The 20213-nt window shown below is 44.7% G+C and overlaps 1 protein-coding gene across 1 annotated transcript in view; it reads right to left on the bottom strand.

Moving 5' to 3' along the window:
• Positions 1-1494: 1494 nt before the first annotated feature.
• The window catches only part of EMB (embigin), a 61372-nt gene continuing 42653 nt past the window's right edge, over positions 1495-20213 (bottom strand). The window contains exons 5-9 of the mRNA XM_073583405.1: positions 19104-19231; positions 17333-17615; positions 7780-7813; positions 7636-7687; positions 1495-2932 (exon numbers count right to left, since the gene is read on the bottom strand). Of these exons, the coding sequence (XP_073439506.1) occupies positions 2930-2932; positions 7636-7687; positions 7780-7813; positions 17333-17615; positions 19104-19231 (500 nt within the window). The 3' untranslated portion in view covers positions 1495-2929. The remainder of the gene's footprint in view (positions 2933-7635; positions 7688-7779; positions 7814-17332; positions 17616-19103; positions 19232-20213) is intronic.

Here is a 20213-nt window from a genome sequence, read left to right as displayed (position 1 = left end):
GAGGGAATTATCAACAGTTCTAGATATCAGTCAATTTTGAATCACAACCTTCAGGTCTTCGCTAAAAAGCTAAAGATGAATTTCACCTTTCAGCAAGACAACAACTCTTAGCATTTCTCCAAATCAAACGAATGGCTTCACTAGAAGAAGATCAAAGTTTTGGAATGGCCCAGCCAGAGTCCATAAATTAATCCAGTTAAAAATCTGTGTGACCTGAAGAGGGCGCTGTACGCAGGAGAAGCCCTCACAATCTGACAGAGTTGAAGTGCTACTGCAAGAAAGAGTTGGCACAGATTGCCAATTCTACATGAGCCATGCTGATAGACTACTACCAAAAAAGGCTGATTGTTGTCATAAATTCTAAGAATACTTTAACAAAGTATTATTTTAAGGGTGTGCATATTTATGTAACCACCTTATTTTAGTTTAGATTTTATTTTCTACTGAAAATATTTCAGTTTGTTTTTCAAATGAATTGTAAAGTTTTTAAAATATTTGTTTTGGTATAACTTTTTGTATATGACTCATTTATTTTTAAAAGGGGTTTATAGACTTTTTAAATTCACTGCACATCACATTATATTACTATATTAATAAATCCCTTTCAATATATGAATATATAGTATTAAAATGTAATAAAAATTATCACCATTTAGTGAGAATGTCTGTTACATTATACATCACAATATATTAATATAAAGTGATAGATACATTACTATAAAGTAATATAGTCCATTACATTATTTTAACTTATCGCCATGAAGAATATCACATTATATTAATTAATATAAACTAATTAAATGAGTCACATAACATTACTATATAGTAATAAAATCCATAACATTATATTAATATAGATGAATAATATGCAATATATTGCTTTATATATTATAATATACTATTATTTTAAAGCGGTTCTATGGAAAACGGTTGATATGTTCTTAATAGGTTCCATCTATAGGAAGGTCCACGTTAATGGGCCTGAGCTAAATAAGCGGCACGGGCAAAATTATGGAAGGGCTAAGGGACCTAGATTAATGATCATGTGACCATAGAGCAGTTGTAATAGCAATATTTGAAAGCATGATTTTAGAGAAAGAGATCCTGATTCCAGTGAGGTATCACTTAGATTACTGGGTGCAGTTGTTGTGATACAATCAGAGTTCTTAGATGCAGCATGTAGAAGAGCTCAGAAAGCAAGCTCCACCCACAACACTGATTGGCTGCTTTCTGTGTGCACTGTATATTGACAGTAAACTGCTAATTAATGCTGGAAAATAAAAAACGTTATAGATCTTGAAAGCTGAAGAGGCAAAATCGAAAGGTGAAGAGAGGATTTGTTGCCCAATGGCCGGCCAGCCGGCCCTGCCGCACAGCTCCGCCACCTGTTTGTTCTCCTGATCAGCTGATATCTCAGAGGACTGGACCATCAATGTATTTTCCTGGAAATTCGCTTTAACATCATCATGTATAATATAACCACCATACTAAATATAATGTATTACTCATAGTACTTTATTGCTGTGGAAATAAAGCCACTGATCAGCGAGGCGAGAGCTAATTGCCATGTGTAGCTCCGTACAGTATATACATTTCATATACAGTTGCATAAATCACTTACATTTCTAAACACAGAGGTAGCGTTAAACTGAATAGTCACTCATGTGACATCGGCCTGCTCATCCAGAATTACAGCCACCCTGACTTTACACAAAGGGATCGCCAATTCCTATACAACAGTGTTATAATTAAAAGGATTTTCCAGAAATTTATAAAAATTTTGCAAAACGTAGGGAATGTTATGAAATAATGATGAGTGATAAGGTGTTATCTCAGCATGCTCAAGTGCTGTGTCTTCAGCCTGCAGCTAAAGAGCGACCAATCATTGGCTGCAGCCTGCACATGACAGAGTAAATCACATCACTCTCTCCGAGAACATCGGCACAGCAAAAGCTTAGCATCCAATGTTTTTATTGTATTTGAGGTCCTAAATTATTTACATTAAGTTTGTCCAGTAGTGGATACCTCCCCTGTGTTCCACTCTGTTGCTTGGTGAGTGTATTTTGCAAGACTGTAGTTTTTATTTATCCCTGTCTGTCTTCCCTTGTTCATCTGGATAGTGATATGCTATGCAATTCGGCCTTAGACCTCCCTGGGTGGGCGAAAGAACAGATAAGCATTAACATAGGAGTATAGCAAGGCACGTGACCCCGGCGTCTCCACCTTCAGGTGCAATCCGGTTGTAATCCTAATGTTGGATAGCTTGGACTGGTGACATGGTTGAGCCGCTGGTCCAAACTGAGCGCTCTGCAATGTTGCTACCAGAGCCGAATTTGTTTCTGCAGCCACGGGGGAGCACAAGGACACTGATCCAGGACAGTACTTGCAAACAGTGTATCAAAGAGCTGGCAAAATATTGCACTCTTTGCCTAGGAAATTACTGAGACTACAGAGATGGACAGTAACGCAGGCAAAGTACACTAAAGTATAGAATTAAAAATCTTAACAACAAAGAGGATTTTTAGTAAGAGGTAAATTGCAAACTTGCTTGGTTTTTCAAGAAACATTTATGAATATGAGGCAACCCCTTCAAGTAAAACAGGGACATAGGGTATGGAGAGCAGATGTATCTACTGGGTTCCAAAAGCTCCACTGCCCCATGAGGAGACACCAGTATTCTAACACATAACACATGGTAGGAGAAGGATTTACAGGCTTTGCACATGGATAATAATGGTACAATAACAACAAGGGATCAATGACAGCAATGAATATAATTTGCGTTAAAAGACTCCATTCAGCAGCACTGGAGAAAGGCCACAGAAATCTGAAGATCTGGATGGAAGTAGGTTGGGACATAGCGACCAAATCTGATGTCATCATATCGGATCTGGCATGGCTGACCTACCGAGCCGTAGGAGAATTCACTTCACTGCATGAGGAACACAAGAAGGAGTGAGACCACAATGGATTACCAGAGCATTATCTCACGTAAACATCTGTCAGATCATAACATGGACAAACAATGTATATAAAATGTTTCTGAAAGTGAATTCATGTCTAATGGAGACTCGGGATGGATCGACTGCCACATTGCTTTTTCCTTTTGTCATTGTAATAATAAATTAGCATTCAGATAATTGGATCTGGATTAGTCTGACAGTCTGATTGCTATGGATATACCTCACATGGTGCCTGATAAATTGGGTTGTCAGGAGGAACATCCGTAGTAACTTATTTTTCTTAGTTTATTGAAGCCTTAGTTTAAAGTGAATCTCGGCCATTTAGCATTGTGTCATTTTAAGTCCATATCTTTACACGTTACTACATTTTTTCTGATAGCTTTTACATCCCAGACATAGATTTAATTTATAGGTTTAGGAAACTTTTTGACATGTCATAATGACAACTTCATCACTTTTGATTGATGGGTGTCCCTGTGATGACTCACACCAATTGCTAAAACAGGGTATCAGAAGCACTCAGTCGAGTGCGGCTATCTTGAAAAACTGAAGACAGACTCCGAAGACTTTTCTATTGAGTTTGTGTCTAGTCTTGAAGGTCAGCAGAACTTGGCTGAGCGCGTCTGATGTCTCATTTTAACAGTCAGTAAGGCTGTGACAGAACATGCTGTTTGAGGCATTCAAAAACAACTACATTTTCAAACAGAATCCGATTCAGGAAATGGATTTTTTGGAGGGAGTTTTCTTTTCCTGAAGCATTTTTTTCCAGCATTTTGATGTGATACTGCCTAATTTGGTTGTGGATTTCATCAGGACTCGCTTCAAAGAAGTGACTTATTTCTATCCATGTTTCTCGAAACATCTTCATGAACATAAAACGCCACTGTTATCAACTGCTGTCATGGTGCAGAACAAAACGGCAATGGAGCCTAGAATGGATGTCTATCCTCTTCAGCGCTGAGTCCTGCCTTTGTTTTGGATGCAAAATAAGCTGGTGATTGGTCTGCAGACCACGTCAACAATACCACGATGAGGCCTTCATAAGGGAACGTGATAGTGCCCCAGGGGCCATTTTTCAACATATCGACACCAGGTCACATGTTGCTTGTACTACTGTGAGCAGCCTGTGTAGCCTAGACGAGCTAGTACGTCGTGCAGCGTCTCCTGACTTGTCTCCCATTGAGCACATCTGGGACATCATCAGTCGTTAATTGAAAAAGCAGCTGCCAGCAGCAGATCTTGATGGTGTGTGTTCCCAAGTGCATTCTATGTGCAGAACATTCCTCAGACCACCATTAATAACCTGATTCATAGTAGCCAAGGCATGTAAGTACGGAGATTTTTGCGCTTATACTCCATACTGAATAAATCGAGGTTTTTTTTATTTTATTTTGTTTCCATTTTTTTATCATTTGATTATCAGTAACATGTCTGTCGATCCTATGATTCTCATAATATCACAACTTTCTCTGTGTTACAATTTCAATGTTGAGGAGTGTATATTCCTGGAAATAGCTATGACATCCAGCGTGAAACCAGTCAGTGACTACTTTTTTTGTTTCATACCTGTGAGTCCTGTTCATTATTTCCTTTCACAAAGGTCTATCTCATAACAGGACACACGGTTAGACGGCTTTTCCTGATTTGTACTGAAAGCCTAGATTTCATCTCCACATGATTGTATCTGATGTCTTTTATACGGAGGAGGAAATATTGATTAGCAGAAGATTTTATTCATCTCTTTAATCAAATTAAAACATCAACGTGCGGATGGAGAGGGAAGGGGTCAATCCATTATTAATGCAGTTGCTAATTATATCGCTACTGCTCCCGTTTTAGCCCTGAGGTCGCCTTATCACTCAGCTTCACTTTTCAAGCAATTTTTGGCTCATACTTCCTACCTATTCTTTTCTCATCAGGAACAGCCACAGTATAGACACATCCGACACTATGTATACACAGGAGGAGCGCAAATGCTGGTTACTCAAGTTTGCCCGGGGTGCTCGGGTATGCACTAAGTATTGGGGGTGCTTCAGTGACATGTTTGAGTCCCTGCAGCAGCTTGTTTCACGGCTCTTACAGAGCCACAAAATATGCCCGGAATTGCCCGTGTATGTCAGACAATCCCTGCATGTTATGTGGCTGTGTAACATTTTATTGAAAACACTGTGTCTTCAAAAAAATGGCGTAAAATTAAAAATGCACCAATAAAGATGATTGCCACCTGAGAGTAGAATGGGTTCAATAGTATCAGATATAAGTATGATGGCCACTATCTCTAAAGTGATGTAAAGTAGTATTCAGTAAAAGGAGAAAGGTGTCATGTACAAGCATATGTGCAGACCATAAATAATGCAGTATCAAAAGAAAATATAAAAGAGAATAAGCAATAACATTCTGTATGTGCAATAAGGTGCCATGTGCAGAGTCACCCAGGTAAACTGGCTCATAGAACAAGCCTCATATGGGAAAGAGGACCCCACGCAAATCACCACAAGAGGTGGCTTCCAGAGGATACATATGTGGGTCCTCTTTCCCATATGATGCTTCATATCGGTTTCATCACACTGCCAATTTTTGGCCAAGGAATCCGGTTCTTGTGCAATTTTTGCAATTTTAAACATTTTTCTTTGTCTTATTTAGGCTTTTGTGTTTATTACATAATGTTGAGATCAGGGTTTTGTGGAGGCCATATCATCATTTCTAGGATTCTTTGTTCTGAAGATAGTTCCTACTGGCATTGGCTGTCTGTTTTGGGTGTTTGTCCTACTTCAGAATACATTTGGAAACAATCAGATGAATTCCTGGGAGTATTGCATGATGGACAAGTATCTGCCTGTATTTCTCAACACTGAGGACACCAATAGTTGGGCACTGTTGAGGTGCGTGGGTGTAGTGGTCGGGCAGGAAATTATAGATCTTGCTTATTTCCCTTTAAAATCGGATGTCCACCAACGCCATCAGCTCAGAATTGGCAGCAACCATTGATACCCATCTACAACCATCTACTGTTTGGAGAAGTCTGTCCAGAATAGGTCTTCATGTAGGAATTGTGACCAAAATACATCCCTTCAACACGGAGAGCAGACCGAGTGACTCAACTAGGTATACAAACATAGTAACTCTTGTGCAGAATATTGACAGCGGGTACTCTGGTCTGAGAAATCAAAAAATGAAATATTTGGCTGTAACAGAATGCAGAATGCTTGTGAAGAGCTGGAGAGTGTGACAGTAATGGACTTATGCAAACAACAGTGAAGTATGGTGGAGTTTCCTGGCAAGTCTGGGCTGCATTTCAGCAAATGGAATTGTAAATTTGGAGCAAATTAATGATGTCCTCAGCACGAAGAAATACAGGCAGATACCTAACCATCATGTAATACAATCAGGGAGGCATCTTATTCTGCAGCAGGACAATGACCCCAAACATACAGCTAATGTCAATAGCATCTATCTTCAGGATAAAGAACAAAGTGATGATCCGGTTCCATGGAGCCCTGATCTCAGCATCATTGAGTCTGTCTGGGATTATATGAAGAGAAGGATTTTCACAAGTGACATCCACAAAAGATCTGGGGTTAGTTCTTCAAGATGTTTGGAACAACCTCCCTGCTGAGTTCCTTCAAAAACTGTGAAAATACAAGTACTTAGAAAAATTAATGATTTGATACTGTTCTGAAGGCAAAGGGCGGTCAACAATTATTTATTTAGTTTAGATTTCTCTATTGTTCATTCACTTTGCATTTTATTGCTTGATAAAAATAAACTACCATCCATGACGTGGCCACAAGTAGCTGGGATTACGGAAACAGCCTAGCCAGCTATGCTACGTTCTTTCCGTCACTCCCATTCCCTTGGATAAGAATTATGAAAAAAGGGTTTGCACAACAATCTTAGCTTTTTTCAGGCTAACCACCTCTGATGTATATGGGATAAATGGCTGAGATAAGAATGCCACTTAAAAAAAAATCTTACTTTTACATTTCAAGAGCTGTCACAAATATCTCAAGGGCTGTCACATTGTAGAAGGATCATCTTTATTCTCATTTGCACAAGGAAAGACTAGAAGCAATGGGATGAAACTGAATGGGAGGAGACACAGTTTAGATATTAGAAAAAACTTTTTGACAGTTAGAGTGATCAATGAGTGGAACAGGCTGCCACGAGAGGTGGTGAGTTCTCCTTCAATGGAAGTCTTCAAACAGAGGCTGGACAGACATCTGTCTGGGATGATTTAGCGAATCCTGCTTTGAGCAGGGGGTTGGACCAGATGGCCCAGGAGGTCCCTTCCAACTCTACAATTCTATGATTCATTTAATGACATATTTCACACATTTCTACCAATATGGCGGCAATTCCTATCACCTTTGCAAAAGAATAGCATAATGTCAAGTAATATATATATACTTACCAGGCTTTGGCTGATTCTCTAGTATCTAATTTATGAATGCCTAGGCAACTTTAAATTTTGGATGGGAATGAGTGAACTGAAGACATGACGTGCCAGTACGGGGTTAGACCTCCGTAGTGAGTTGTTCTAATATTATGGGGATGTATTTCTGGCAGATAAGCTCTAATCAAATTTCTGCGGATCGCAGATGTAGAAATGCTTGTCTGCACTGCTCTCTACAGACATTTTATATTTCCCCAATAAATAATATCATCTATATACCTTCCTCTGCCTGGTGGTGCTGGCCTCGGCAATGCTGCTGTCCTCAGATTTTCTGAAGGGTAAAGAAAAGTGACAAAATGCAATAAATCCAAGTTACAATGGAAGAGCTTTGCATTTAGGAAAATGCTGAAGATAAATTCTTACATCTGAGCCATTTGTTCATAGTCTTTTTTAATGTCTGTAGGGGAAAAAATAATGAAAGATCAGTGAATCAGGCTAATAATTAGGTAAAATACAATGCTACATACATTGACTTGTGTACAATCAGCTGCCTGAGAATCATTTCATATAACGCTAATTGTTGTGAATTCTCTCTCTGGCTTCCCTCTGGTAATTACTGAAGGTAGTGGAGCTGGTCAGATTGACAGAGGGGTTGCAAGTTCTCTTTCTGGGCTCCCTCTGGTGGCCACTGTAGGTAGTGGAGCTGCTCTGATTGACAGAGGCTTGCCACCTGATGATGAGGAAGACGATTGGAGATCTGGGGTTTCTGATTGGGATTTAAGACAGCTGACTCCCTCTATGACTGCTGGTGATTTTCTTCCTGTGCCTTCTGAGGTCTGATGTCTCCTGCTTTTTCCCTGCATGGTTCAGCTAAGTGTTCATTTGCTATTCTGTTTGCATTTGATCTTGTTTTGTCTATCTCTGCTTTGTGCGGGTCAGCCAGCTCCGGCTGGGGCTGTGCCGAATCACCGCCCATATGTTACTGCATGTGCCAATTTGTTTTGTCCCCTGTTATATTGGTCTCTTTTTGCTTTGCGTTCAGAATATACCAGAGTGCTGATATAGTGGGGGCGAAGTCGTGCGACTTCAGTGTTTTTGTGCATCAGACGTGTTGGACTTTTTGCAGGGTTTTTTGCGTGATTGCAGACAGTGTCTTTCTTTTCCTGTCCTGTCTAGTCAGTGTGGGCCCCATCGTTTGCTCAGTCTATTTTTCTGCCTGCGTTTGTGTTTTCATTTTGTCTCACCCACAATATACAGTATGTTTGGGGGCTATCTATTCCTTTGGGGTTTGCTCCGGGGCAGTTTAGATTTCCCCTTTCTTGCTTTAGGCTTAGTTAGCTCTCCGGCTGTTCTGAGGCGTCTAGGATCATCGTAGGTACGCTCCACGGCTACTGCTAGTTGTGTGGACAGGATCAGGGGTCTGCAATCCACTTAGTTACCAACCTCTCTGGTTTTCTGTGGCGTAGCCTGGGCCTGCTATCCTCCTCGGTGACCCATTCATAACAGCTAATATCGTGAAAAAAATTCTGAAAATAATTATATCCTCAATGTGAATGTCATCTATAGCAGTCCAAAATTTGTTTTCCTGATACAGAGCTCTAAACCACTTATAAAGGTAAGATTATTCTGATATCGACCATATATGGTAAGTGTATGTATTTTGGTCAGGGTGGGCGTATGGAGTTGGCACACTGGCTCCCACAACGAGATTGCGGGGAACTGATGGGCTGCAATGGCACCTGGTGCCTGTTGAAGGCTCCAGGAACTGGTAACTTGGTCATTCTATGATGTTCAGTTGTGATTTGAACAGGGGGCAGATGTGCTGTACCTGACCATGGCCACTATCAGTTGATGGAGCTGCTCCATAACTGAGCAGTTCTGGCCACTGCCGGCACTTAGAACAGATGGTTGGCGGGAGTGCCCCCTCCTGATCAGACATTGACAACCTATTATAGGGATCAATGTTCTAATTATGCAAATTGTCTCTTCAGAGAGGAAGAGGACTAGAACTCTAGTGCCACTTATTGGAAGTAGCAATCCTAAAAGTCAATGTCGACCCTTTAACGAGCCTTGTTACATGACTTAGGATAAAAGCCAAGCCAGAATCTCAATTTGCAGACACTGTGTTTCGGGGTACAGCCCCTCGTCAGTGCAAAGTGTGAGATCTGGTTTGGCTGTGGTAGGGATCAATGTTAAAATAGTGGACAACCTCCTTAATTTACACCCTATAGTTGTACTTCCAATTAGACTTCTACACATCCTCTAATGTTCCCCTAATGTTGGCTACAGGCAGCAGAACGTGATAAACCTGTTTAGTAGAGATGAGCGACTTTGCCTTTTTTAGGGTCGAGTCGGGTTTCACGAAACCCGAATTTCTCAAAAGTCGAGTCGAACGAAATCGGCCGACTATAGGGAAAAGTCGGGAAAAGTTGTGAAACACGAAAGCCAATGCAAGTCAAATGGGGAGAAAAGTCGGCAGTGAGTGGAGGACTGTAAACACACCTGGCATGAATTTTAACCCTAGAGGCGGTGAAATCTCTCTCTATCTCTTCTCTCTCTCCCTATCTCTCCCACTCCAGCTACGCTCCGCTTCTCTCATTGGCTGAAAAAAGTCACGTGCAAGCATTCGGCGAAACCCGACTTCGGCGCTTTGGTCGCCGACCGCATGGCCAACTTAACATTGTGGTTGTGTTTCGTTTCATGAAACCTGACTTTGGCGAAAGTTTCGCTCAACTCTACTGTTTAGATTAATAAACATAAAAAACTAAATGGTATTTATAGGTTGACATTCATTTATATCCTTAAAAACAGCCAATATATAGGTTGACATTCACTTGAATCCCTTGAGAACATCCAATTTGGTCTATAATTCCTTCTTGATCGGGCAATTTATTTTGCGTTGGTGCTTCTGTTTTTTTTCCTCCCCTTCTTCCCAGAGCCATAACTTTTTTTTATTTTTTTCTATTGACACAGTCGAATGATGGTTTGCTTTTTGAGGTATAAGTTGTGTTTTTGAATGAGAGCATTCACTTTACCATACTGTGCACTATAAAACATGCAAAAAATTTCAAGTCCAATGAAACATGGATTTTTGTGATAACTCATCGTAAAATCCTTTTCTCCGAGACGCTCATTGGGGGACACAGGTACTGTGGGTGTATGCTACTGCCGCCTGGAGGCTGACACTAAGTGAAAAAAAAGAGGTTAGCTCCTCCTCTGCCATATACACCCTCGCCCCGATTGCGGGCGGAAACCAGTTTTGTGCAAAAGCAGTAGGAGCTCCAACAAAAATCAGACATCAACCTTAATGCAGGTTACAACATGTCTAGAAAATAACAACCCTAATATCATACAGAGAGCATATTTATTAAACAAACCGAAGCCAACTTGGCTATCAGGGTGGGTGCTGTGTCCCCCAATGAGCATCTCGGAGAAAAGGATTTTATGGTGAGTTATCACAAAAATCCATGCTTCTCATTCACCTCATTGGGGGACACAGGTACTGTGGGATGTCTTAAAGCAGTCCCTGGGTGGGAAGTTGACTCACCAATCCAAGCTACATGCACCTCCTGTCTAAAGGTGCGCCACCGCTGCTTGGAGAATCCTTCTACCCAGGCTCGCATCCGCTGAAGCCTGAGTATGGATATTGTAATGTTTAGTAAACGTGTGCAGGCTGGACCAGGTTGCTGCCTTGCAAACCTGTTCTGTCAAAGCCTGGTGCCGAAGCGCCCAAGAGGCGCCCACTGCCCGAGTAGAGTGTTCTCTGATCCCTGCTGGAATCGGCGCGCCTCTGATGCGGTAGGACTCCTGAATAGCCAAACGAATCCATCTGGCTATGGTCGATTTTGAGGCAGCGAGACCCTTCCTGCGACCTTCAGGGAGCACGAACAGCGCGTCTGACTGACGAAAGGGTGCCGTCCGCAACACGTACCTCCTGAGTGCTCTCACCAGGTCTAACGTATGCAGGGCCTTTTCCACACGGTGTACCGGTGCTGGACAAAAAGAGGGCAAGACAATATCCTCATTAATGTGAAACGAGGAAACGACTTTGGGCAAAAAGGGAGGCGCTGGTCTAAGAACCACCTTGTCTTTGTGAAAAGCCAGAAAAGGGGCCCGACAAGATAGGGATGCCAGCTCAGAGATGTTAATGCTATAGATACAAGGAACACCACCTTCCAGGAAAGGTATGACAGAGCGACATCCTGTAGCGGCTCAAATGGAGCTTCCTGCAGAACGCTTAGGACCAGGTTAAGGTCCCAGGTGTCCATAGTCGCCTAATAGGAAGGTACCAAGTGGGAGACCCCCTGAATGAAAGTCTTTACCTGCAAGCAGGTAGCAATCCTGCACTGAAAAAGGATGGATAAAGCCGATATCTGTCTCCTGAGAGAAATGGGGGCCAAGCCTGAGTCTAGACCAGACTGGAGAAAAGCCAAGATGTTAGGGACGGAGAATCTCAGTGGAGAACAACCGCGGCCTCGACACCATGCAAAGAAAACCTTCCAGGTGTGGTGGCAAATTCGTGCCAAGGCAGGCTTCCGAGCGCTAACCATTGTAGCAACCACTTTGCACCCAAACCCCGCCTGAGTCATAATCCAAGATTCAACGGCCAAGCCGTCAAACACAGGGCCCCTGAGTTTGGGTGGCAGATCGGCCCCTGAGAAAGTAGATCTGGGCGCTCTGGTAGTCGCCATGGTACGTCGGCGAGGAGCTGCACTAGATCTGCGTACCACGCCCGACGAGGCCAGTCTGGGGCCAACAGAATCGCTGGCGTCCCTTCTGCCTTGATCTTCTTGATGACCCTCGGAAGTAGTGGCAGCGGGGGAAATAGGTAAGGGAGGCCTGCGGGTCCCGGGACCGGGCGACAAATACGGACACCTTGGCGTTCACCCTGGAAACCATCAGATCCACATCCGGTGTTCCCCACCGTTGGCAAATCTGCTGAAAGACCATGGGGTGTAATGACCATTCCCCAGATGCAAGCCCCTGTCGGCTGAGGAAGTCTGCTGCCCAGTTTTCTACACCCGGGATGTGGACCGCCGATATCACTGTGCGGTTCCTCTCGGCCCAGTGAAGAACGCGCCCTGCCTCGCGCATGGTTGCCCTGTTGCGGGTGCCCCCTTGGTGATTTATGTAAGCCACCGCCGTGGCGTTGTCCGACTGGATCCGGACTGGGCGGCCTGCTAGAAGGCGATGAAAACGTTGCAGAGTAAGCCAGATTGCCCGTATCTCCAACAAGTTGATCGGGAGGCGTGCCTCCTGCGACGACCACCGTCCCTGGGTCGTGTGGTGGCGAAAAAACGCTCCCCAGCCGAGGAGGCTGGCATCGGTTGTGACCACCAGCCACTGATCTGGGGGAAAGGGTTACCCCTGAAGAAGGGAGGAACTGATTGTCCACCACTCTAGTGACTGTCTGACCTGAGAGGACAACCGGCATCGGTGATCGAGCGTGAACGGGTTCTTGTCTCAGGATGACAAGAGGGCATGCTGCAGGGGGCGAAGATGGAACTGGGCGAACGGGATCGCTTCCATCGCCGCCACCATTTTTCCTAGAATCCTCATGCAGAAACGGATGGTGTGAGGGACTGGTTGGCGCAGTATCCGCACTCCCTGCCGGAGGGCTAGGGCCTTGTCTCGAGAGAGAATTACCAACCCTTGGAAGCGGGCAAGAGTATCTAGCATGATGCTGACACTTTCCTCGCATGCCCGCCTTGAAGGGCCCTTGACCAAGAGGTCGTCTAAGTAGGGAAATACAACTATGCCCCGGGAGTGCAGGATGGCCATCGGGACTGCCATGACCTTTGTGAACACTCTGGGGGCAGTGGCTAGCCCGAAGGGCAGCGCTGCAAAGTGAAAATGTAGACAGTTGATGGCGAAGTGTAAAAACCTTTTGATGCGGAGAAAAAATGGGGATATGTAGATAGGCGTCCTGGATATCGATAGAGGCCAAGTACTCTCCCTGCCCCATTGCTGATATGACTGAACGGAGAGACTCCATTCGGAAATGTCTGATCCTGATAAATTTGTTTAGGAGCTTTAGGTCCAAAATGGGCCTGACAGTCCCATCCTTTTTGGGAACTGCAAACAGGTTGGAATAGAAGCCCTGAGTCTTCTCGTTTTCTGGTACTGGAATGATGACTCCGTTGTGGCTGAGCGAATAGATGGCTCCTAGTACAGCCTTTGCCCGGGTATTGACTTTGGGAATACGGGAAAGAAAAAGTCATCTTGGGGGGTACCTGACAAATTCTATCTTGTACCCTGTGGACACCAGCTCTCTCACCCATGTGTTGTGTGCGACATTGAGCCAGACGTGGTGAAACCAGAGTAGGCGGCCACCTACCTTGTTGTTGTCGCCTGGCAGATGTCCTGAGTCATTTGGCTGCAGATCTTTGGGACCAGGATCCTCTCGACCTGGACTGGTTAGCCCGCATCCTGCCCAATGGGTTGGCTCTATATGAGACCTGTCGGTCCCTATTCTGTTTGGAGCGACCTGAAGCGGCGGAATTAGCCGCTGTCATCCACCCGGGGTTGCGAAAGGCCCGAAAACACGTCTGAAACTGGTGACGAAACAGCGGTTTGACCTTTTGTTGAGGAAGAAAACCGCTCTTGCCTCCTGTGGAGTCGGAGATGAGCTGATCTAACTTCTCTCCGAACAGGCGGCCACACTGGTATGGCAGCGCTGTCATGGACTTTTCTGAGGCTGAATTGGCCCGCCATATCCTTATCTATAGAGCGCTCCTAATGGAGATTGCATTTGCAGCCGCAAGTGCTGCGCAGTTGGCCGCATCTAAAGATCCATTGATCAAGTAGTCCCCCGCCATAGCTATCTGATTTGCGATTTTTGATACTTCAGCTGGTAGGTCTATGTCTTGCAAGGCTCTATTCAATAATTCTGACCAAGAAATCATGGCCTTGGCTACCCACGTTGCTGCGAACGAGGGAGAGAGTGCTGATCCCGATGCCTCAAACACTGAGCGAGCCAAGTTCTCTATGAGACGATCAGTGGGATCCTTAATAGAAGAACCACTAGGTACGGATAGTAGAGTTTTTATAGCCAAGTGCGACACAGGTGGATCCACCGTTGGGGATTCCATCCACTTTTTACGGAGATCCGGGGCAATCGGATACTTTGCCTCGAGTGCCTTCTGGCCCGAGAAACGCCTGTCCGGCTGTTCTCTGTGTCGTTGCACTATGTCCTCAAATTCAGGGTGAGTGCAAAATACTCTATGAGGCCGCTTGACTCGCTTAAATGACACCTTATGGCCCAAAGCCAGGGTGGAATTATCCTCAATCCTCATAGTCTGGTTGACAGCTTCTATGACACTGTCAACCGTTTCCTGACCACCCGGCATATCTAAGTCAAGGGGTTCGTCTGAGTCGTAGTCCGAGCCCTGCTCGCTATCGACTGCTGGTGACAGGGAGCGAGAAGCAGAGCTCACGGATGCCGAGGCACCGGATGGACCGGGAGACGCCGTGTGGGTTTGTTTCCCCCGGGTCTGCCTGGAGACAGAGCGGCACCTGCAGGCTGGAGGATCCTGAGAGGTAGAGGACCCCTCTAAGGCAGGTGAGCCACTGTCCCTGCCCCTATCTGGGGCCCGAAGGGACTCGATTGCGCTCGTAAGTGACGCCATAGATTGTGACAGTGAAAACGCCCATTCCGGGGGACTTGGTACACTGGGTTCGGTCGCAGGGGAGAGCTCCTGGGCGCGTTCGGACTTGCAGGCTTCGCATACTTGCTTGGTCTGCGCCTGCAGAAAAGCGGACCGACAGGAGATGCATGCAGCGTATAAAAACGTATGCATACGCATGCTGTACCTGTCAGGCATCAGTGCTGAAAAAACCGCCGGGGGAGGGCGCTCTTCGTTTCTCCTAGCGTGGCCTCTCTGTGGGGCTAGGGGGCAGCACTTACCCCAGTCCAGAGTCCCCTGTGTCCTAGACGTGCGCGGCGTCGCTTCATTCTGCCACAACTGCGGGCAGGCCCCCGGAAGAAAAAAGGGATCATGGGGGCGGTACTTCCGTGTGCGGCCTAGCTTCGGCCTGAAGCCGGGGCCTAAATTTCTTAGGCGTCCGCCCAGGCCACAGGGGGTGGGGACTTCCGGCTGCGGCCTAGCGATAGCTGAAGCCGCGGCCTCGACTTTTACCATCCGCCGGGGGGGGCGGGCGGGCGGAACCGCCGGACCCCAGAACCAAGGTCGGGAACCGGATCCGCCGCTGCCAGACGCGCCCATCTCTGTTGCCGCCCGGGAGAAGTTCACCCGGGAAACGGATCCGCCGCTGCAAGAGCCCTCCCCGCCATCCTCCTCCATCCAGCTCAGGTAGAGGGGAGGGGGGCCATATGAAAAAGGATGATGCAGGCACCCTAACTCCATCTAACCCCTTGCAGGGGTGAGGAGAGGGACCAACCGCCGCCTTGCTGCACCGCAGTCTTAGCATTGGTGGGGCAGTGGGGGCCGCCCAGTCTACACTTGTGCCTCTGTGCAACCTAGGGTTTCAATACCCTAGGGTGGACAGGGCTAAGTCCGGCATCATGTCCCACGGTGCGGGAGACGATACGTGGAGGGACACTCGCACATGCTCGCCCGTTGTAAGTTTGGGAGATCGGACCCTTTCAATAGGGTCCGTCACCCACATCTCACCTCCGTGGTCTAGCAATATCCCACGTTGCGGGAGAGGATACGTGGAGGGACACTCGAAGTGCTCGCCCGTTGTTGGTTTGGGGAGATCGGACCCTATCAATAGGGACCGTCGCCCCTGTCTCATCTTCATAGGGGAATAATAAAAAAAAAAAAATAAGCCTGGAAACAGACCGACGTGTGCCTCCAACAGACACTAAGCAAAAAAACTGGTTTCCGCCCGCAATCGGGGCGAGGGTGTATACAGCGGAGGAGGAGCTAACCTCTTTTTTTCACTGTCAGCCTCCAGGCGGCAGTAGCATACACCCACAGTACCTGTGTCCCCCAATGAGGTGAAGGAGAAATGGGAAAAAAAACGTGAGTGGGGATGGTTGTTTTAACTTTTTTTTCCTTACGTGGTAAAAATGATCAGAAAACATGATTTCCCAGGTCGGTATCATTACGATGATACAATTATTTTTTTTATTTTTAAAAGGAACCTGTCACCATTTTTTTGGTCTACTAGGTAAAAATATCATTTAATTGAGTGTCAGCTATGCGTTCCACAGCTAGTTCTAAAACCCCCTAACTCCCCATGTATCACTCATAAAAAACTTTTTATTTGTCCAGTGCTGTATGTTAATCTGTTCGGTCCGGTCCGATGGGCGTTGCCTCTGTTCCGTCACTCCACCCCTCCTCGGCTTGCTGTACGCATTCTTCGCTGTGAAGATCGCAGATCGCGTACATATATTGCGCGTGCACATTGAAATGTGACCTCTCGCGTGTGTACGGTATGCTTTGCCCAACTGAGGGCAAAGCCAAAAATCAGTAGTGTGCATGCGCCAGCATACGCAGTTGTTTCTTATGTCCCGAAAGTATTTCGCAGCCATGCGCACTACTGATTTTCGACTATGCTCTCAGATCTGGCCGGGAACCGAAATCGGAGACCCAACTTGTCCGGTGCTGTCCCTGGTCAACTACTCCTAGCGCTGCTAGAGGTGACTGAGAGATCTCTTCCTCATGGAGAGACCTGTCAATCACCTCTAACATCTTCGTCCATGGTCCCCAGTTAGATCTTCTAATTATCCTTTCTCTGAAACACTGCAGCATTTCAGACAACAATATACCTGGCTTCAATCATGAAGCCAGGCTGTGGTTAATGCAGCCAGGCTCTGATTAATGCTGCTCGTGGTTTGGGCAAGATGAATCAGATAACAGATTCCCTTGAAGGCTAGGAAGCAATTTGAGGATATGTTTTTCTCAAATTAGTCAAATGTCTTTGAGGCTTTGGTTCAATTACATAAATGGCAGCATTTAATTTATCTTTTTTTAGAATGGGGGAATAGAGAAAAAAAACTATTTATTACCTTCTTCGCCCTGTTTCTTCTTGCTCATCATTTCATAAACCCCTATTACGGTTACTAAGATTACAACTTCGGCAGCAATCACAAGGAAGACCTTCAGAGGAACCAGGTAGCTGAGAACTTTCAAATGGACTTCACCTTCACTTTCCCCGGCTTTAAAAACGGCCTTGCACAAGTATGTACCACTGTCACTTTCAGACAGATTTGTAATGCGCAGCTTTGTTTCATTTCTTTTCTTGCTAAGTTCTTCATATCTTTTGGGATCTAAAGAGAAGTTTAGCTGCACCTAAGGAAGAAAAAAATGGTAATAAAAATCAGTAAACTAGGAACACTCAATCGGTAAGACTCAATCTATTGTATTCAATGAGGATATTATTACTCTGTGGGGAGAGTTACACGGCCTTATAACTTGGACGACAATCGCATCACAATGCTTGGACTAGCCGGTGGCTCTCCTGACCTGAGAGTGACAACTACATGGAAATATAAGTTTCCATTGAGAGAGTCACCAGCCAGTCTGAGCACTGCGTTGCGATTCTCGTTCGAGTTATACAGCCACGTGCCCCCAGGGATGTACTGGTTCACCAGAGTATCAGGGTACTCTCCAGTAGGCAAACTAGGTCACTAGGGTCAGTTTTTTAAAGGAGGATCACAAGTAACCTATTGAACCTCAATGAAGAAATGATCTGTGTGTGCAATAAAAAGAATTTATGTTATTATTTAAAATGTATGTGATGTATTCTGTATAGATGGGAAGTAGCCCCTTTACTTTCATTGCTCCTAGTGGGCCTAAGGAATCTCACATTGTTTCACTAGGATAGAAGTCGCCAGTTTTTGCTCTTATTGTTGCTCCGGAGTATTCAGTTTTATTTTTCCACGAGCAGGTGATGAAACAGTCAGATGTGATTCCCGCTCTGCCCCTGTCTATTTTGAGGCCTACTGGGACATAGCCAGGTCAACTACATATGTTAGGGGCCATCCTGATTGAGTACGCCTTTCCGTGGTGGGATGACTTTTTTGTTCTTTTGATCAAAATAGTGTCAACTAAGTACCCTCTGTAATTTACATGTACTATTTCTAGTGATACTATTACTAGTGGTTAGCGCTGTGGCTTTGTAGCGCTGAGGTCCTGTTTTCAAATCCCACCAAGGACAACATCTGAAAGGAGTTTGCATGTTCTCCCTGTTTTTGCGTGGGTTTCCTCTGGGCACTACGGTTTCCTTCCACACTCCAAAGACATTGTGAGCCCAATGGGGACAGTGATTATAATCTCTGTAATGTGATGCGGAATATGATGGCTCTATATAAGCAAGCATAATAAATAATAAGTAATTTATTTACTTACTGCACAGTATTTGCTCATTATCCTTTTATCCTGGGTTCTGTCTGCTTATGGCCAGTGTGAATGTGCACCCACACATTGCACTTATACAAACAGGTGTGCCGGCCCATTTCTTTGGTTTTGCTTGAGGGTTGAATGCTAGCACCAACCATTTCTGATTTAGCAGGGTGTCACCTGTATGTTACCATTTGGACCCACTGCCGATGGTGCCCATACCATCCCCATGACATATTATTACTGCACGGTGGGGGAAAGTCCAACCGACCATGATAAAAAAATCCAAGCCGTTCACCACATTTGAGCAATTAAGAATTTCATATTTTCAGCATAAATGCATGATTATATGAGGAACATTGAAACTAGAGAAAAGCAATTCATGATCGCACAAGCAAGTGACATACAACATCAGAAATGCAATAAATCTTTATTTACCTGCTCGTTCTCAATAACTTTGTACCATAACCAATTCTGGGGTTTGTAATCTGAGGTATCGCACTTAAGATCTATATGGTCTCCAATATAGGAAACAAAAGCCTTGCTACCACCGTGGACCTGAGGCACTGAAAAATAACAACAACCAAACATGTTACTACATTAAAGTAACTAACTGCTTGCCTATTGAGCCCAGCGCCGATCTCTGCCAGCACAGAGCGGCTTCCGCTTTCATCAATCTCCTGCCCAAGATTCTGTGACTTCCGCTAGCTTCAGGTCGACAGAGTAGAGGCTTCTTTTTCACTGTGCTCTCTTAACAGGGCATCACAGCTGATGTCATGCTGATTGACAGCGAATAGCCAGTTGTGAATCAAAATGACATCGGCCGTCACGCCCTGTCAACAGAGCAGACCGGAAGAAGAAGAGCTGCTCTGTTGACGCGGAACAGCTGAATCGCCGGCAGGAGCAGTCAATAAGTGCTCTGAGATGCAGTGGGCTACAACCGGCAGGTACTTGCCCCTACCTGTTAGTTTTTTTCCTGGATAAACCCTCTAAAGTTTTTAAGTGTAAAAAATTTGAAGTTTAATATAAAAAAATCCCAGTTTTAAGAATGAAAAAATGGTTTATTTGTGGAAAAAAAAAAAAAACAATACATATTTGGTGTTGATCTGAACTATAAAACTATGTTATGTACCCTACACGGTTAATACCATAAATAAAGAAAAAAAACCTTTGCCAGGATTGCTATTTTTCTTCATCTTGTCTGTGATCAAAATGTCATATGTATCCCAAAATAAATGTAATTGTTATCATCTTAATTAAAAAAACAAGACCTAATACAGCTTTGCACTCAGAAAAAAAACAGTCATGGCCCTCCCCCTCATAAAGTGTTTTTATTTTAAGTGATTTTCTTGTGCACAAGTAGTAAAACAATGAAAAAAAAACTATAAATTTGGTATCACTGTAATCATATTGACAATTAGAAAAAAGTTAAAGGGAACCTGACAGGGTATACATTGTGACCGAACCACAGGCAGCATGTAACAGACACTGGTTGTATGATCTTAGCCATGTTCGATAAAACCGCTGCGGAAAAGAAAAGTCAAACAA

The sequence above is a fragment of the Dendrobates tinctorius genome, unplaced genomic scaffold (assembly GCF_039654945.1).
Source record: "Dendrobates tinctorius isolate UK_male_01 unplaced genomic scaffold, ASM3965494v1 ptg000078l, whole genome shotgun sequence".
Taxonomy (NCBI): domain Eukaryota; kingdom Metazoa; phylum Chordata; class Amphibia; order Anura; family Dendrobatidae; genus Dendrobates; species Dendrobates tinctorius.
The sequence above is the reverse complement of the archived record's forward strand: the minus strand, read 5'-3'. Positions and strand labels throughout refer to the sequence as shown.